Source organism: Prinia subflava, chromosome 8, assembly GCF_021018805.1.
Source record: "Prinia subflava isolate CZ2003 ecotype Zambia chromosome 8, Cam_Psub_1.2, whole genome shotgun sequence".
NCBI lineage: Eukaryota > Metazoa > Chordata > Aves > Passeriformes > Cisticolidae > Prinia > Prinia subflava.
The window spans coordinates 26,865,210-26,883,187 of NC_086254.1; the positions used below are offsets into that span (position 1 = coordinate 26,865,210).

Here is a 17,978-nt window from a genome sequence, read left to right on the forward strand (position 1 = left end):
CTGATCACCTTCTCCACTTGGACTGGCCATGACACAGACTAACACCCAGTATTCAATCCAAACAGGACTAGAAAACCCTTCTACAGACTGGGTCCCAGTCCAGCCTTTCCTCCCTGTGACCTGTTGACAGAGCTGCCCTCTGAGGGAGCCTTACCAGGAAGAAATCAGCCAGATCAGAGGTGAAACGAACAGTGGCCTCTGAGGTGAGGTCAAAAGTTGCCATTCGACTCTGGGAATCCACAGCAATCCCTCGACAAAGGAAACTGTAAGAGAAACACACACTCTGAGGCCAGCCTTGCACAGGGTCATGACCCAGTTCTTGTCCTGACAGCTCTATGTCCTGAGGGGATTTACACAAAGTCCCTGGAAATCTTTTGATGTTTTTTCTGGCTGCTGGCAAGAGCAAAGTTTTCCAAGGACACCCCAAACATTTGTTTCCTACTGCAAAGGTTGCAGTCTGAAGTCAGACAAGGTTTGACCTGTCTCCAATAAAACAATAAAGCTGCCCATAGGTCATTCCCTAAGTCAAGGTCCCTACCAACACACCCAGCTGTAAGCAGAGGCAAAAACATCATCTCCTGGCAGAGAGAGGGACGTACCTCCCTGAGATGGGATGGCCAGCCACTAAAATCTGTGTCCAGCTAGAATGAGTCTGGACACACAGAGCTTAGATGGACAACACTAAAGCTTGCTTTGTTCACATGAAAAAGTTCAGCTGCAGGGGAGGCTGTCCTTGCCACGGCAGAGAACTGGACCCTTTCTCCCTCGAGGTGCCCATACCTGTAGGCACAGGGGTAGAAGGTGAAGGTGCCCGGCTGCGTGGGCGAGTGTGGCGAGCTCACGGCGATGCCCACGGTCTGCAGGGCATTGGTGTTGGCATATTCCACCAGCAGCATGAACTTCCCAGGCTGGGCCACGGGCAGGGACAGCTGCACTTCCACCTGGAGGACACAGGGATGACTGAGGGAGTGTGTGCAGGGTGCCCGTGCTACAAACCAGCCTCCTCCTCTGCAGCTCAGGGGACAACGCAACAAATCCCATCAAATCCCTTTAATGTGAGACTCTGGGTTTGGGTGCCTCAACAGGGCACACAGCTGCAGGGGTGTAAAGCCTTTCTGGTCACCTGCCAGGTGTAGGTAAAGCCCCAGACAGGGTGGGGCAGGGTGGCGAGTGCTGCAGCGGCTGGGAGAGGGACAAACAGAAGTGTCACTCACATCACTGCCACTGCAGGTGGCCATCCAGGGGTGGGAGGGGGTGAGCTGCTCCGTGGGACACAGCCTGGGCAGCCGGTTGTCCAGCCTGCACACTGCATCCACCCCTGGCACGGCAGGGAAGCCCTCCACGGACAGGTACTTGTACAAGAGGCAGCTGGAAACACACAGAAAAAACAGTGAAGTTCAAAAGTGACATCATGATTATAGAAGAGCACCCACAGAGCCTGGGCTCAGCTAGGTTTGCAAAGGGTTTTGGTCCATCAGGAGGGCCAAGGAGCAGCTCTGGTCAGTGGGGAGCAGGAGACTGGGCACTACAGCACCAGGAGAGCAACAAAAAGTAACAAAGAATAACAACAAAAAGCTTGTCCCCTTGCAATGGGTTTTATCCTGGGGACCACTACTATGGTGGATGGGACAATCAGTGTCCAGAGCCCAGCCAGCCTTCTTGCCAACATGGACACAGAGGTTCTGGGCAAGCAGATGTGTTGAGATGCTCCAAACACCACCAGACTCTGTTCATTTTAAACAGACCAGCAAAACCTACTCATGGCACCCATTCCTGAGGACACACACAACCACACACAGCCTGGCACTGGAACCCAGCCTAGCAGAGAGGTGGGCTGTGGTGTGAGCTGGCCCTCCAGGCTCCATGAGAAAACACAGACTGGCTGTATCATGCATGAGGAGATCTATGGGTTGGCTTTCTGGGCCACTGCAGGTTCCACAAGCCTCAGCAGCCACAGCCGAGTGCTCTGTGAAGCAGTTTTACTGCCTCACAGTATATTATAATATATATAATATATAATATACATATTATATATTATAATATACAGACTGTGTATATTCCTTATCCCCAGGCCAAGAGGAGCTGAGCAAGCCCCACACAGCACAAAGACAGGTCCTTACTTCTGGGTGGCTTGTTCAGGGGCTGGCTGGTAGACACAAGGCTCCGTGACCTTCAGCTGCAGGATTGGAGCTTCGTAGTATGAGCTGGGCAGCAAAACCAGATAGTCCTGGGAGGAGAGATGGGAGAGGTGTTGTGTGTGGGACACTTGTCCCTTTGAGGGAGCTGCTGAAGCCCCCAGAGTGGGTGCAGCACAGGGCCTTACCAGCAGCACACCCTCTGCCTCAACAACCAGGGACCAGGTGTTGGGGTTGAGCACGAAGGGCTCCCCGAAGCTGTTCTGGGGGACAGTCACAAAGGCTGGCTCCGTGCTGGGAGCAAAGACAATCTGCTTGGTCTGCTCTGTACCTGGAATGGGAGGGATGAGAGGCTGTGAGGGGACTGGAATGGAAAACCTGGGGCTGGACATGGGAGGCTATGCTCAGGGAGGCAGCTCTGTGGTGCAGTGGGGAGTGACAGGTTCCCACTCTCTCGGTGCACCACAATCCACACTGTCCTGGAACAGAGACATCCACTCTCAATCTGCTCAACAGCCTAATGGGAGAAATAAATATAAATCCTTAATGCAAATCCAGAGCTCTCACAATGTGCTCTCCATCCTCAGACTGCAAAGCACAGAGCGTTGCAAGCCAAGGAGCATTTTGCCAGCTAGAAAAGGAAAGAACTCATCTGTGAAGAGTTAATTGTGAGACAGACAAAAAGAATTGCCCAGATATATTTTTCTTCAGGGAAATTCTGACCCCAGCTCCACAGCAAGATACCTGTCTTCTGGCAAACTTTCAGGCCCCCAAGGTGTGCTCCTGCCTTTCTTGCTGCCAGCCACAAACTCTGCACTCGAGATTTAGACATTATTTTAAACTGACAGGACAGAATGGGTGCGAGGCCTGATGCTGCTGCTGAACAGCTCCTTGGCTCATCTGACAGTCCCACGACCTCTTCATTAAAGGATGCAATCCCAATACAGCACCTAGAAGCAGACTGTGTGCCTGCCCAGCAGCCTCAGGAGCTTTTGAAGAGCACAGGTGAGGGATTCACCAGGAATGGCTGCACAGTGAGCAGATGAGATGAAGAAGGAAGTGGAGAATGTGGCACACTGACTGTCCTGGTGTGGTACATGGACATCAAGACACAACACACAGGGCCAGAAGCCAAAGCAAGGGCTTGTGCTACTGCTGGGATGGTTAATAACCCCTTCCCATGTGTGGTACTCTGTGACATGCCTGGCACCAGCTCAGGCTGGACCTCACTTTTCCAGATGGGAAGCAGAGATGAGTGAAGAGTGAAGAGATTTCCCTGAACTGGCACCAGGGTAGATTTATTGACAGGTTTAAGTTTCGCATCCCTTTGAGGCAATACACAACTCCAGCTGAGATGGCTTCTGGAGGAGGAGTGGAAGAGACCAGGCTGAAAATCCCATACTTGGAAAAGGCTTCCCCTTTTGCATGCCACATCTTCCAACTTCTTTCCAGGCTGCTTGTCCTTTGCCATGTGAAGCCCTTTCCACCCAGACACGAGGTGGCTGAGCCCTCCTGAAGCCTCCCAAGGATGCTGTTGTTTGTGCACCAGTTTGGCTGCTTGCCTGCAGCACTAGAAAAATCATGTTATGTTGCCTCTGCACAAGAAGTGAAGCACTTTTTAAGGCAAATGAGCTCAGCTGCTTGGATAGGACAGGTTTAATACTTCCTAACTTTTGGTGGGATCCTAAAGCATGACCACAGCTCTTGCTCTTCTTATTCTTCTGCTGTGTAGTATTGTAATATGACTGGACATAAAAATAAGCCACTTTTCCTCTCAAAAAGAAAAAAAAAGAAGGCAGCAGAAAAAGAATATTTTGGCATTTCAAACCTTGCATATCACATAGAAGGCAGAAATTGTGTCAATTCCAGACACAGGAGAGAAGTTCACACACTGATAAATCAGGTAGTTAGCGCTGACAGCCTTGTGCTGTGCCCGTGTGGTGTGAAGGAAGAGCTTCAGCAGGACAGAGTGGCTGTGGCATCCGAAGGGGTAAAATCAAGCAGCCAACCCCCAGCATGGCCTCAGGTGTGCTCCCAGGTAGTCTTGCTCAGATTGCTTCCCAGAGTATTTGGTGTCCAGATTTCTGTTGTTCAGACATCTTTTGGTGACTCTTCTTCAGCAGCTCGTGGCTTGATGAGAGGACACTGCACCAGAGAGCAATGCCTGTGTAAGATGTGTAATTCCAGGGCACTTCCACGCCCCACACCACGTGTGAAGCCAGCAGCCTGGCTTGGGAGAAGCACACGGGAAAGGCAGGACTGCCACGTCAGGGCATGTGGCAAACAAAACCACACCCAGCTGCCAAAGTTTGGATCCACTTCCCAGCTCTTGGCCCATTCTGGTTTTGTGGAAAGTCAGCTCAGTTTTGCCTGGGGCACTAGGGTGATCTTGTCCTGTGCTGGAAAGGTTGTATGGAATTTTACAACAGTTTTATTTCCCACCAGCCTGGCTGGGATCAGTCCTCAGAGTGCAGCCCCAGGGCTGGGCCCACCTTGCTGCTGCTTTGGTAAATAAAGGGGGCTGCAAACTCAAATCAGCCTTTCAACTGGGAGAGCAGGACTAATGGGTAAAGCCATATGGAAGCGTCTTCTGGAAAGGATGATGCAGAAGGTTGCCTGGGATGGGGAGGAGGTGGCGATGGCACAGGGAAGCAGAGCAGTCTGGGGTCCTTACCTCTCCTTCGTGGCTGATAAGCTGTAATTTTGCCATACACAGTGGCCCCTCCTGAATTAATATACCTCAGGATGACATGGAACAGATAGAGCTCTGCCTCCTTCACGTCTACAGTGACTCTGATTTTATTCTGCAAAAAGCAAAAGAGCACACGGGGCACACATCACTGGGGGGGCAGCTCCTGAGCACCCACCCACTCTGGGGAGGGCCTGACCCACCTGCCCTACCTGCCTGCCTGCCTGCCTCTCTTCCCCCTCCCTCGCCAGCCCACGGCACGGCTCTGGCCGGCCACCTGACACGGGCACACCTGGGACGGACACACCTTGGGCCAGGAGAAGGGGCAGAGGAGCAGTGTCGCAGCGTGGGATGCTCTGAGTTAGTCCAGAAGTGAAAAATGCACTTACAGTTGCCACAAACATTAAACTTTCCTTCCTCAACGACCGAGACCCTCCCTTCCACACTGGCGGGCCCCCGGCTGACGTAGCGGAAGACGAGGCGGAAGAGGTCGGGGGAGGTCACATTGAGAGTCACCACTACCTTGGGCTGGTGGGAGAGAGAAAGGGGAGAGAAGCAGAGCACACCTTCAGTTACCTCCACCACCCACTGCTGCCAGCCCAAGCGCAGCTGCCTGGCTCACTGCTCCCAAAGCAACATGCCACAGCGCGAGGAGGAGACAAGCACACGGACCCTACTGCTCACAGCACCTCCTGACACTGCCCCCGCCTTGGGGGACACCTGGGGACAGCCACCAGGGAGCAGCCTGCCTGTGGAAGGGGGTGGGAAGGCTGTGATTGCATCTGGAAGATGCTGTGGCACAGCAGGGTGGATCAGCTGTCCTGGGGCACTGTTACACAGGAAAGGTTATAGGAAAGTTGTTGCTTCTGTTATCAGCGTGCTGCTTTTGGGTTTGGAGTGCTGCAAACAGCCAGCAGGTACCAAATTCCTGTCCTTGTATTTATGGGGCTCTGCCCAACTCCCTGCAGGAGGCTGGTAATTGAGATGGTGCCTCATCCTCAGGAATGTGCAGTGCTAAGGACCAGCAGGGCTAATGGACCATACAAATGATGGCACATCTGCCCTCCACCAGCCCAGACACTGCCTGGCAAGACCCTGGCAAAGGAGATGCTTAAGTTTGACCCATTTCAAAGAGATCTAGGCTTAAATAACCTCCTGTCTACAGGGCAAAGCTGGGGTCTGCCCAGGGAGACCTCTAAGGAGGGTTGTACTCTCCAAAGCTCCAGTTATACAACATCTTCCCACTGGAGAGCAAGCTGGAAGGGTTTTGATGATAACAAACCACGTTAAGACCTGCCAGCAGAAAGCCACATGCCAGCTCTTCTATCAAGGTCTATTTCTAGCTCAAACACCAGTACTGTATGCAACACTGGAGCTATGAGCTTGAGCATGAGCTCCATCCTTAAAGACTGGGATTTTCTAAAGGGAGCCACAGGGATTCATTGCTTAGCTCCTACCTAAAATTCAGTGGGTAATAGCCCCTCCGTTATTTCATCTAAGCACAAAAATGTGAAGAAAACTGAAAGTACATGCACCAGAGGAAGGAGCATCTTACATGGGACAAGACTGTCAGAGAATCACTGCTCTGTACTCCATCCCCAAACACGCACACACTTCCGCAGAGGCCATGCAGAAGAAACCACCAAGGAGAGAAAAAGAGTCAACAGAAGAAACAGCTTCACTTCTAGGACTTACACAACTCCAGGTTAGCATAAACCATTGTTACAGCAAACCAGCTAACAGCAAGGGCAAAGGCTGAAGGGTAACAAGAGGTCCAAGCTGAACACTGCAGCTGAGGAGGAGACACTTATTTTTGGAAAAAGGAGGAAAGGTTATGCAGAGTTATAGGAAAGAGCAGTCAGTTGAAAGAGGAACAAGGAAACTGAGAGACAGTGTTTATAGACATCCCTGTAAGTAATCACCATGCTACCACCTTTGTCTAAACGGATTAGGATATCACGGGATTCCCAGTTTAGGATCTTTCCCCTCATCAGTCTACGCCACCCCCAGCACTACAGGAAATATCTGCACAAACAGGCTATATATACACTGTGCTGTTTATGTTGGCCATCCTGTGACTTTGGGGGGTTTCAGGAGCCCTTGGGGTGAACGATGTGTGCCAAAAGCACATCAGTCCTCCACCGGCTGCATCCTCCCCAGGGGGAGCTGGGCGTACCTGGATGGAGGACATCTGTGCATATCCTCTCCAGCTGAAGCCCTCAAACTCCAAGGGGTTGTAGCCGAAGCGCACAGCCCTGCCAGCGGGCGTGGTGCCTTCCTCCAGCTCGAACTTCAAGTGGTGAAGATCAGGGAAGTAATGGTCGCGTGCTGGTCTGGGGAACAGAGAGAGAGAGAGCATCGTCACCTGCTGGGCTGCCCAGCAAGGGCACAGCTCCGCCAGGCTGTGACAGCAGCCCGGACACGAGGTGCCCATCCCCGTGGGAGGCAGAGGGGGCCAAGGTGCAGCTTACTGCGTGCAGGTGGGGCCCCGTGTGCCCTGCCGGCAGCGGCAGGCTCCGCTGCGCTCCTCGCAGGACGGCCCCAGCGCCCCGCCGACGTCGCACCGGCAGCCTGCGGGCAGGAAGCGCCTGTTTACATTCCCGCCGTGCTAACGAGCTCCTGGTCGCTAATCAAAGGCACGTCCCAGCGGGCGGGGGGAGCCTGCGGCTGCTATTTTTATTCCATTGTATCCGTTTTCATATTTGGCCCCAGCTCCCCTTGGATTGACTCTTCCTCCACCTCAGCGCTGAGCTATTTGCAGGCGGCTGAGGGAACGAGGTCTGCAAACCCTCACGGCCGGGCGCTGCAGCCCTGCTGTGCCAGACCTGCGTGGGATGGCTCAGAGCAGCTGGATCTCCTCCTTTCCTCTTCCCATGGACAGGGCGGAGAGTGGACAACACCACTATATCCATGCCCACCCTCTCCCAGCAAGAGGAAGGGGCATTGCTGCAAGGATGTGACCAGTGGTTCAAACACACCGGTTTACGGTACCCAAAGGAATACCTTACCTGGCTGTTGGCTCACCAGCCTGACAGACCTGTGTCTAACACTGGAAAAGCATGACCCCAGGTGTCCAGACCCACAGTAATTCCCAGCCCATGCTCTGGGCTGTGGTACAGAATCACAGAACTAAGGTTGGAAGAGACTTTTAAGATCATCGAATTCCAACCATCAACCCAGCACTACACCACTGTAACCCTCAAATCACTTAACCACATGGCTCCAACAATGATGACCCAAAACAGAAGGTGGGACATTTCTTGCCCCTCTTCTCCAAGGTCACCAACTGGGGTCAGTCCTTGTGGCCCCCCTCACTCACCAAACACACACAGAAGGGGCTCACCTTGGCAGCCAAAGTAATTTGCATTCTCCATGTTGAAGTAGCCGTCCCTGCAGGCTGAGCAGAACTGCCCACACACGTTGGCTTTGCAGAAGCACTGCCCATCGCCCTGGGAGAGAAACAGGCATGGAAACTCATTCCCTCCTGTTGCCTGTCATGGTTAAGCTGTTCCTCAGTTATTTGGGTTCTGGTCTGAGACACTGCAGAAGCAGCAGTTTGGGATTCATGCTCCACACGGCTTCCTGCGCGTGGGTGGGCCAGATAAGGGCCAGATAACTTAAATTACCCAACAATGCAGGCAAACAAAAATCCAGGCATCCTGGGACAGACCCAGAAATATTTAGGTGCCTAATTTATGACAGGTCTTAATCCCACATTCTCATGCAAGCCCAGATTGTGGTGCAAGCGCTGAGAGCTCAGTGTTGGGGCTTGTCCAGCAGCTGCTGAGAGAGACAGAGCTGAACACTCCCAACACAGAGGAGCCTGGAAGAGGAGGAACAAACCCACCTGCCGGCACTCTGCGACTCCGCTGATGGTGCCCTTGGTCTCACACTTGCAGCCTGAGGAGAGGGAGATGAACAAGAAAGCCAGAAGGTCAATCAGCCCCTGAGAAGAAGCCTGATGGGGTCAGCACCCACCACACCAGAGGACACTGGTTGGGGCAAGAGGAGGCAGGAACTGGTCAAGGAGAAGGTAGCCCTGCACAAGGGCTCAGATTTCATTTTGGACAGCTACTGTTGAGGACACAGCTACCAAAGACATTTGCCTTTTCTGCACATTTGGCCATAAAAAATTAAGTGTCTGCAGGGAGGGCTGAGAATGGCATAACTCATTGCATGAGCCCTCTGTTTCATCCCGAGGAAAAAGCTCCAGGCTCTGGCCTTTCCCCTTTCCACATGAGGGTCACCCAGAGGACTCCAGCTTTGACACATCACTTCTGGATGAAGATGGAAGGAAGGCCATCACTTCCAATCCTCCTGTGATGCTGCTCACTGGCTTGGGTTTAGCTATTGCACCATGGAGGGGACCTCTGCGGGCTGTGCAAATGCCATTTCCTTACTCAGGCAGCCATAGGGGTTCTCTGGAGTCAGGTTCCAGTATCCAGGCTTGCATCTGTCACAGGCTGGGCCTTCAACGTATGCCCGACATGCACAGGAGCCCTGGGGAAAGCAGGGGGAGAAAAGAGCAGGTGAGAATTTGCAGCACAGCGGTTTAACGTGGGGACTGCTGCTCTGGCTAAGCTTAAGGACAGACTTGGTCCAAAAAGGACATAAAAGTGGATCATACAGAATGACCTGCAGGGGTTGTGGTAGGTTCATTTGATACTCACTGAGGCCAGCAAGGGATCTGCAGTCTCCAACCCTGCTGGGTTACAGGAGCCCACTAGAAAAGAGGGACAAAAGAAAGGATTTACAGAGCTAGATCACCCCTTGGTTGTCCTTAACTGAGGTTATTTCTCCCTTTGCAAAGCTTTTGGGTGATGATAACCGCATTTATCAGCACCCAAGAGACTGCAGAGTCCCAAGGGTTCAGGGAAAAGGGGCTACCTTGGCAGTGGGGGAAGCCGTAGGCGCCAGGCACGCAGGTGTCACAGCGCAGCCCTGTCACCTGCGGCCGGCAGCTGCACTGCCCCGTGTCCTGGTCACACGTGCCATGCAGGGACCCCTCCCGGGAGCACTGGCAAGCTGCAAGAGAGGGGAGAGAGCTGCTGGAGGGGCGTTCAGAGCTGCCCAGCAACAGCCTCTTTTGTCTGCCTGACCTTCAGCAAAAGCAGCCAGACGAGAATTATAAATAAAAATTCTCATTCTTTGCTTTTGGTTAAAACCACCCCATGTTTAAGAAAAACAATAGAAGTCTCAATGTTTATCGCACCCATTCACATACATTTATGTGTATTTCAGAGGGAGGGAAGAGTTTTGGTTGAGGAGAAGGGGTGTGATCTCATCCCCCAAAAGTGAGTTGCCAGTGATGCATCACACCCTACAAAATCTCAAGCACTCAAGAGCATTTGGCCATCAGGGTCTGCCCTGTGGATGTTGGATGTGGGCAGTGGGGTGAGGGCAGGGCAATGGTTCCACAGCTTCTGGAGAACCTGCTGCCCACAAATGCACAGAGATCCCACTGCCCTATCACAGGAAAGGTCAGCAAGCTGCCAGGGAGCTGCCCATGCCTTCCCTGCCCAGCCAGCACACCTCAAATCCCTGCCAAAGGAGACGTTCTAGACTAACACCCCCACACTGGCTAACAGCAAAGACTGCTCAGGAAACAACGGATCTAAAAAAATATATAAAAATCAGGTGGTTCTTTTCTTTCCTTGCTGTGGGTCTTCTACAGCTCTGCAATGTGGCTGTGGCTTTATGAGACAAAAAAAAAAAGTGACTACTGAACTCCTGTGAGGCCATTTCATCTCTGCCTCCAGCCTCTTCAAAGGCATATTGCCGGCATCAGCATTTGGGAGGAGTGTTCTGCCAGCTGGCATGGCTCAGGAGTCCACATTTAGTACTGTGCAAGAGGGTGATGATGCTCTTTTGTTGCTTCAGAGAAACTGTATCACGGATTACTTTTTAATGAGCAGTAAATTCTTGCTGGGAGACGTAAGAGTACATCTGGCTTCCAGTCGGGACTGCTGACAGGGAGGGAGATGGGGACACTGCCCAGGTCTGGGGAGGGCTGGTCAGAGGATCTGGGGCTGCAGGCACCTGCCACAGGCATTGCTCAGTCCTGGCACCAGCAGCAATAGTGCAGGAGTGATGCAGTGCCCAGGGAAATGGATAGGATCAGACAATCATTACAGTTGGGAAAGATTTCTAAGATCATCATCCAACTGTTCCCCCAGCATTTCCAAGCCCGTCACTAAACCATGTCCCCAAGTGCCACACCTACACAGTTTAAAATCCTCCCAATGATGGTGACTCCACCACTGCCCTGGGCAGCCTGTGCCAATGCTTGACAATTGTTTTGGTGAAGAAATTTTTCCTAATACCCAACCTAAACATCCCACAGTGCAACCTGAGGCCATCTCCTCTTGTCTTGTTACTTGGTAGGAGAGAATGACCTCAGCCTGGCTACACCCTCGTCCCAGGTGGCTACAGAGAGCAGTAAGGTGTTACTCACGTGTGCAGCTGGGGTATCCATAGAAGCCCAGGGCACACTGGCTGCAGGTGTGCCCTGCAAAATTCCCGTGGCATCGGCACTGCCCCGCTGGGCTGCAGTTGTTGTCCACAGCACCCCGGGAATCGCAGGAGCAAGCTGTAAGAGCAGGACTCTGATGATCCTTGTGATCTGTGGCCAGGCACTGCTGGTCTGAACCATCATTCAGCCCCCCAGGAATTAGCTGCTTCCATAAGAAAAAAATTAATTTCTTAATCCCTTGGCAAATCATGCAGTATTTTCACAGCCATACCAGGAAAAGGCCACTGACGGGTCTTTACAACCCATTCAATGTTCCCCAGCAGTTTAGTAGGTTAATGCACTAAAATGACACACAAAAAAGGCACAAACTGAGACACCAGGTCACAGCAGGGCTGTGATGAGGAAGTCAGACTGATAAAAACTGCTCTGTCTTCCAGGCTTAGCTATGATCCATGACCTCCCAAACAAGCCTGCCAAATTCAGAGTGCAAACAGATTTGATGCTGAGAAACACCCAAGTCTCACAAGAGCAGGTGTATTTTTAGAGCAGCAGGGGCTGAAGGCTCAGGTGCTTACCGTAGCAGTGGGGGTAGGAGTGGTGCCCAGGGCTGCACTGCTCACACCGAGGCCCAGCAAACTCAGCTCTGCAGAAACAATTCCCGGCGGAGTCGCAGCCCCCCGGCAGCGTCCCGACCGCGCTGCAGCCGCACACTGCAACACACAGAGAGCACTGCCCTGAGCTGGGGCATGGCACAGCGCTCACAGCAGAACTGCCTCTTTCCTGGGGCTCTCAGGCAGGCATCAGGTGCTGCTCTAAGTGTTCAAACCATCAGTCTCTGCCCATGGCACAGAACAACTTTCTAGTCCATCAGTCCTCTGCCTCTGTGTGTCCCCAGCCCAGCCCGTGAGGGGCAGATACTCACACTGGCACAGAGGGTAGTTGAAGTAGCCTGGAGCACACTGGTCACACGAGTGTCCCTCAAATCCTGCCCGGCACAGACACTGCCCCGTCTCGCTGTCACAGGTGCCATCGTACTGACCAGGGCCAGAGCACTGGCAGGCTGCAAAGCAACAAGGACGTCAGTAAATAAGTAGGTTTTGTGTCTTTAGCCTTCCCAGGAAAGGAACCAGAGCATCTGTTCCTCTGGGGTAGAAGAGCAGTTGCTGGAGAAAGCATGGGGAACAGAGGGACAGCAAGCATGCCTGGCCCATAGCTCAAGTCCATAGGGAACTCCTCAAGAGCCCCCCACAGCTTGGGAGGACGCTGGAGGTCAGGTCTGGGTGGCAAACAACAGCAAAAGCACAGAAGTCACAAGAATTTATCACTTGGAAGTGGAGCTGTGGAATTCCTCCTCCCCAGCGCGGAAGGAGAACAAGGAGAAGCCCAGCAGGGCGAGCCTGGGGACGCTGGCAGCCGGGTACTCACGCTGGCAGCTGGGCCCGTAGTGGCCTGGGGCACACTGGTCGCAGTGAGCTCCCTGGAAGTTGGGCTTGCACACGCACATCCCCACGCGAGGGTCCCTCCGACAGGCGTTGCCCTCCGTCCCACCCGCGTAGCAGTCGCAGTCTGGATGGGGACACAACAGGGGACACACAACAGGCTGTCAGCCAGCTCTGAGCTCCCGCAAGGACAGGGCAGCAGCTGCCATGAGGCAACTCAAACGCTCAAGCATTTGCTTCCATTGCCTTCCTATCAGATGAAAATGTTTCAGCCAAACCACGCCTGGCTCGCAGGCTGGCTGGGAGGCCTCAGCACCACGCTGGTGTGGAGGGGCAGGGGGGCAGCAGGGCAACACAAATGCTGCTTCCACAAGCCCAGGCAGAGCTGATTCAGTGTAGTGTGGGAATAATCAGAGCCTTCAGCTAACCAGGGTGAACTTTGGGCTTTCTCTCTGGTCACTCCACGCTCAGCTGCACCCCAGACCTTCCCATTTCCAGGGCAGGGTGTTCAGGCAGGCAGTGCCGAGGCTCTGAGCCAGCCCTGCTGTCACCAACAACACTGGTGTGGGGTGCTGGGCTGGGAGAGGGAAGGACAAACATCATCCAAAAACCAGAGGGAGGGGGAGGTGGGGAAATGAGAAGGGAAGTGAGAAATTCCAGCTCCAGGAAAGAAAAAAAACCTGTCTGGAAGATACAGACTTCAAAATATCAGAAGGAAGGAAAAGGTTATCTGGAGCATGCTGGGGAGCATGAGACAGGGGAGGATTCAGTGGGAAAAGAGACAGAATAAAGCACAAGGGAGTAGATGAACCAAGGGGAGTGAGCATGAGAGAGGAGGGAGGTGGAGGGGAGCAGGGAGGAGAGCATGGATAAGTTTTCTAAACAACAGTGGAAGTGACACAGAGAGAGTGGCTGCCTGTGCACGACCCTTCAGAGGTGCCCACAGCAGAGCTTCCAGCTCAGCCACAGCCCCTCCATGACCTTTGGGGGAGGTTCCTCACAGGGAGAGCAGAAGGGACATCCCCACATGGCCTGAACCCCAGGAAAAAAATCACACTGTCACTCTAGGCTAGAGTTTCCACATCTACAAAAGGAGGATCATAAAACTTGCTTTTCCCCCAGCTCAGCTGCTGGTTGTACTCTCTTAAGACCACTCAAGGCTGCCTCACACAATGTACATGCCCAGTAAGCTGAAGACCTGATCTTGCATTGGATGGGAGGTATAACAGGAATGCCAGCATTGCCAAAGCATCAAGGAAAACTGCACTGCTTACTTATTATCTGTCCTGCAGGAAGCACTTGTTCTCCAGTATCATTGTGAGAGAAAGCTGGAACGGCTGTGCAGAGAAAAGACACATTGCACAGGTCATCACACACACTCAGAGAAATCCTGCTGGAATATCAGGGACTTGACAGTCCCAAAGCTGAACAGGCTGAAAAAAAACGTGGAACATGGAACAAAGCGCAGATGTCCCACTAAACAACAATTCATAAACAGCCCTTTTTAGCCTGTCTTTCATAAGACAGTGAGTGAGAGATGAAACTCCAGGGAGATAAAATGGGAAACTCCTGTTGCCTCTTGTGTTCAGAGCAGCTCAGCTCTGGTGCAGCTTCCACCCAAACCAAATGTGGACTTGTGCCCACCTGACAACTCCTCCTGGGACAGGAGTGCCACGTGGCACGGGGAAAGGACATGCCAAGAGCCACAACTGGAGCTGCTGGCCCTTCCCACAGCTGCTGGGGCTGTGGGCTCCCAGGGGTGAGCCCCCACTCACGGTAGCAGTGGGGGAAGTTGAGGTAGCCCTCGGCACAGGCGTCGCAGTGCTCCCCGGTGTAGTTGGGTTTGCAGTAGCAGCGCCCGGTCAGGTCCTCGCAGGTGCCATCGGTGAAGTCAGACTCACAGTTACAGCCTGCACAGAGGGACAAGCCAGCAGCACTGTCACTCACTGAGGCCTCAGGCTCCCCACAGCAGGAAAACCTCTCAGCCCAGCCCTCCAGAGCGCCCTCCCCAGTGCCACCAAGATGTCACTGCAGACACTCACGGTAGCAAATGTACGGAGAGTCGATGGGGTGGTCAGGGGATCGGTAGTACCCAGGGATGCACCTCTCACAATTAATGCCAGTGGTGTGATGCTGAAAAACAGTGGGTTAGAGAGGCATCAGTTCCTCTGCCTGCAGGATTCACGTTCATCTGCCAGATTTACTAACAGCTCCAGGTTACCGAGGAAGCAGCTCAGGAGTGTCAGCACACCAAAGACCTAAATCTGCTCAAAATTTCACATACATCCACTTGGGAACAAAGCCCTTCCTGCAAACTGTATCCTCCCATAAACACAGTGTGAGTTTCAGGCTCATATCTGACCTGGAGCCCATTTCACTTCCTTCAAATGGCAAAACGTCCTGATCTCTTTGTGCTTGGAGGATGGGAGCAACCTGTTTACCCCCAAGCAACAAAGCACAGCCAGAAGTTTCATGCCAGTGCACAAATTAACCGTGTCACCATCACCTTGAGAAGGGAAGAGCTACTTTCCCGCTTTCCCAGAGACTGAAGACTGGCATTTTGGTGGGCAGAGGGACATCCAGGGACATGCCAGAGCACTGTGAGCTAGGCAGGGATTACACAATGTGCTGGGCAGCAACGCGTCCCTCCCAATTCTGGTGTCTAGCAAACTAAAGCTTTAGGAGGTAGTGGTACTACCAGGGAACAGCTAGAAACCCAAGTGCTGTTCTCATTACTGGCACACACTCCTTTAATCCACAGCAAAGAGATTAAATTTCTAGGCAGACACCAAAATTAGGTAACAGAGGGGCTTGGTGGAGGTCCCAGGAGGCTGAACTCCAGGCTGACAGCAGAAACAAACATTTGCAACAGCCTTTTCCAGAGAAGCTTTTCAGGCATACCTGGCAGTCAATACAAACACCTCCCCCTTCAAACTTGTCCTCACGACTCCTGCTGGCTTTGTGTCGATCCACCTCTGGGTCGTAGTAGCAGTCGTAGGCATGGCCATTGCAATTGCAGGCTGGAATACAGAGATGGGAGCTCAAACACCCGTCCTCAGAGGTCCCTCAGTCAGCAGCTGCATCTCAAGGGGTTAGCTCTCCCTCCTGGCTTTGAGGGGTTGGCTTTTCCATGAGGAAAAATGCCTGAATGTATCTGGGGGATGATATGATCTCCCAAGCTCTCTGAAGCCTTTCAGTTCAAAAGCACAGAGGCAGCAACTCCTTCACAAGGTCTGGTGTGCAACCAGGAGAGCGCAGTGGGCACAAAATCACAAGTAAAGTATGTGCAGGCATGTATGGACGAGAAAGAAAAATTACCACACTGTGGGGCCTTGAGTAGTCTGGTTTAGAGAGCAACATTCTTGCCTCTTTTATCCCACCCTGGACAGAAGTGAGCTGTAAAATCCAGCACCAGGTGAGAGGGCTTTAGGAGCTCACAGGATTAAGAGCTTTTGCCACCCTGGGTTTCTAAGACACCATGAGGTGCAGCTCTGTGCTCTGCACTCCCAACGCAGCAGAAATTCCACTGCCTGCACTGACCAAAGGTTTGTCCAGACAAATAAAGATGTTCTGTATGTAAACACATCCAAACCTAATCCATCTTGCAGACGGAATTGAGCAACGAGGCTCGCCTGCACGAACCCTTGGACGCACAGCAGGAACTGGAACGCAACAGAGCCCAAGCCCCACGGGGACCCTGGAGACCTCCCCATGTGAGCATCACCAACACTGGCTGTGCAGAGCCCTCTCTGCTTGCACTGCCCTCCAGCTCACCCAGCCCCACAGTGAAGAGCTTTTCTGCCCCAGGGCAGTGAGCTGTGCCCGAGGAAGGGGCAGCCCAGCTCCCACTTACGCTGGCACTCGTTGGCGCTGTCGGCCGTGGCAGGCTTCCAGGGGAACTGGTTGTAGCCGGGGCAGCAGCGGTCGCAGGAGCCTCCACAGGTGTTGTGCTGGCAGTCACACTGCAGCCTGTGGGGACAGGAATGGCACAGACAGGGCTGGGGTGATGACAGGGACGTGTGGGATGGGGAGCTGCTGTGTGACCCTGCTGTGCATCACTGTCACTGATCCGGAACACAAACGAGTATTTGCTAATCCCAATATTCTGGAAAAGAGGTGTCTAAGGCTTTTTTCAACTTTTTAATTCATTGATTTTTTTCAAACACCAAACTTTGCTATTCCAGCTCCCTCTTTTTTGTATTCTCTCCCTTTCTCCTCCACCATCATTCCTTTTTTCCTTCATAAGGAGACAAGGGTAAGAGAAAAATCAGTGTGCCTAGCCAGCTCTGCAGAGAATAAAACGTGAAAGGGTTGGAGGTGGCAGTGATAGAAACTGAGCTGAAGCTGATTATCTGAGAGACTGTAGCGTGGTGCAGGGACACAAAGATGTCCCCACCACTGTGCAGGGGTAGCATGAAATGAAAAAAGCACAGCCCAGAACTGGAGAGGGATGAGGTCACACAGGTGGTATGAGCAGGGCATGAAATTTGAATGAAGAACTTCAGTAGATGCTGGCCCCACGCTCCCTGTGCACTGCACCTCCTGCTTTCCAGGCAGGGCTGTGCTGGGTAAACAGGCAGCTCTGGAGCAAGGCAAGGCAAGGAATCTCAACAGGCACACGATGGATCCTGTCCCTGCCCGACCACAACGGTGATTCATTAACGATTCATTAACGGCAGTGACATCAGCCCCAAAACCTCCACTGAGCACAGGGCGATTCCCATCCAACACAAACGCTTTCTGTCGGGTTAGACTTATGGATAATACAGCGTGTTCCAGCTTTTATCTGTGCAATTACTCATTTCCCCTCAGGGCCAGTCTGCCACTCCCATCTCTCCCTCCCTTCCAATGCCTCTCCATTCAAAAGCAGTGTGTTTAAAAATAAGTGTAATTTTTTAAAGACGTTAGAAACAAAAGGAGCAGTCATCCAGGGTGAAGTGTAGGAGTGCAGACACTCTGCAGTGAGCTGAGTGCCACAGTTTCCACCTACGTGTAATTTTAAGATGTGGGACCTGCAAGTTGATGTATAGTGAATTGCCAGATAGAGGCAGCAGCACTGGACAAGTGATCTCATTTTAATGAAAATAACGGGATGATCTGAAAGCTTGGGGCAATGCAAGCAGGATCCACACTCAGCATGTTTGCTACAGGCAGAGGGGTTGAGAGGCAGAGGGTCCCAGTGCCGCTCCCAGCCCTTCCCTTGCAGATGCCACGGGACACTAGGCTGCAGTCAGCTCTTTCAG

At 52.8% G+C, this 17,978-nt stretch overlaps 1 protein-coding gene across 3 annotated transcripts in view; it reads right to left on the reverse strand.

Moving 5' to 3' along the window:
* The window catches only part of LAMA5 (laminin subunit alpha 5), an 83,356-nt gene that overhangs the window by 22,515 nt on the left and 42,863 nt on the right, over positions 1-17,978 (reverse strand). For 2 of the 3 annotated variants that reach the window (XM_063404278.1, XM_063404277.1), the window contains exons 7-28: positions 16,589-16,704; positions 15,637-15,755; positions 14,778-14,868; positions 14,511-14,645; positions 14,010-14,072; positions 12,722-12,862; positions 12,219-12,356; positions 11,872-12,006; positions 11,279-11,413; positions 9,712-9,849; positions 9,495-9,547; positions 9,225-9,324; positions 8,672-8,724; positions 8,168-8,273; positions 7,296-7,395; positions 7,001-7,157; positions 5,214-5,352; positions 2,324-2,466; positions 2,121-2,227; positions 1,215-1,368; positions 781-941; positions 155-263 (exon numbers count right to left, since the gene is read on the reverse strand). In XM_063404278.1, coding sequence (XP_063260348.1) covers positions 155-263; positions 781-941; positions 1,215-1,368; positions 2,121-2,227; positions 2,324-2,466; positions 5,214-5,352; positions 7,001-7,157; positions 7,296-7,395; positions 8,168-8,273; positions 8,672-8,724; positions 9,225-9,324; positions 9,495-9,547; positions 9,712-9,849; positions 11,279-11,413; positions 11,872-12,006; positions 12,219-12,356; positions 12,722-12,862; positions 14,010-14,072; positions 14,511-14,645; positions 14,778-14,868; positions 15,637-15,755; positions 16,589-16,704 — 2,593 coding nt within the window. Of the gene's footprint in view, positions 1-154; positions 264-780; positions 942-1,214; positions 1,369-2,120; positions 2,228-2,323; positions 2,467-4,809; positions 4,940-5,213; positions 5,353-7,000; positions 7,158-7,295; positions 7,396-8,167; positions 8,274-8,671; positions 8,725-9,224; positions 9,325-9,494; positions 9,548-9,711; positions 9,850-11,278; positions 11,414-11,871; positions 12,007-12,218; positions 12,357-12,721; positions 12,863-14,009; positions 14,073-14,510; positions 14,646-14,777; positions 14,869-15,636; positions 15,756-16,588; positions 16,705-17,978 lie in introns of all 3 variants that reach the window. The other variant, XM_063404279.1, reaches the window with a different exon arrangement.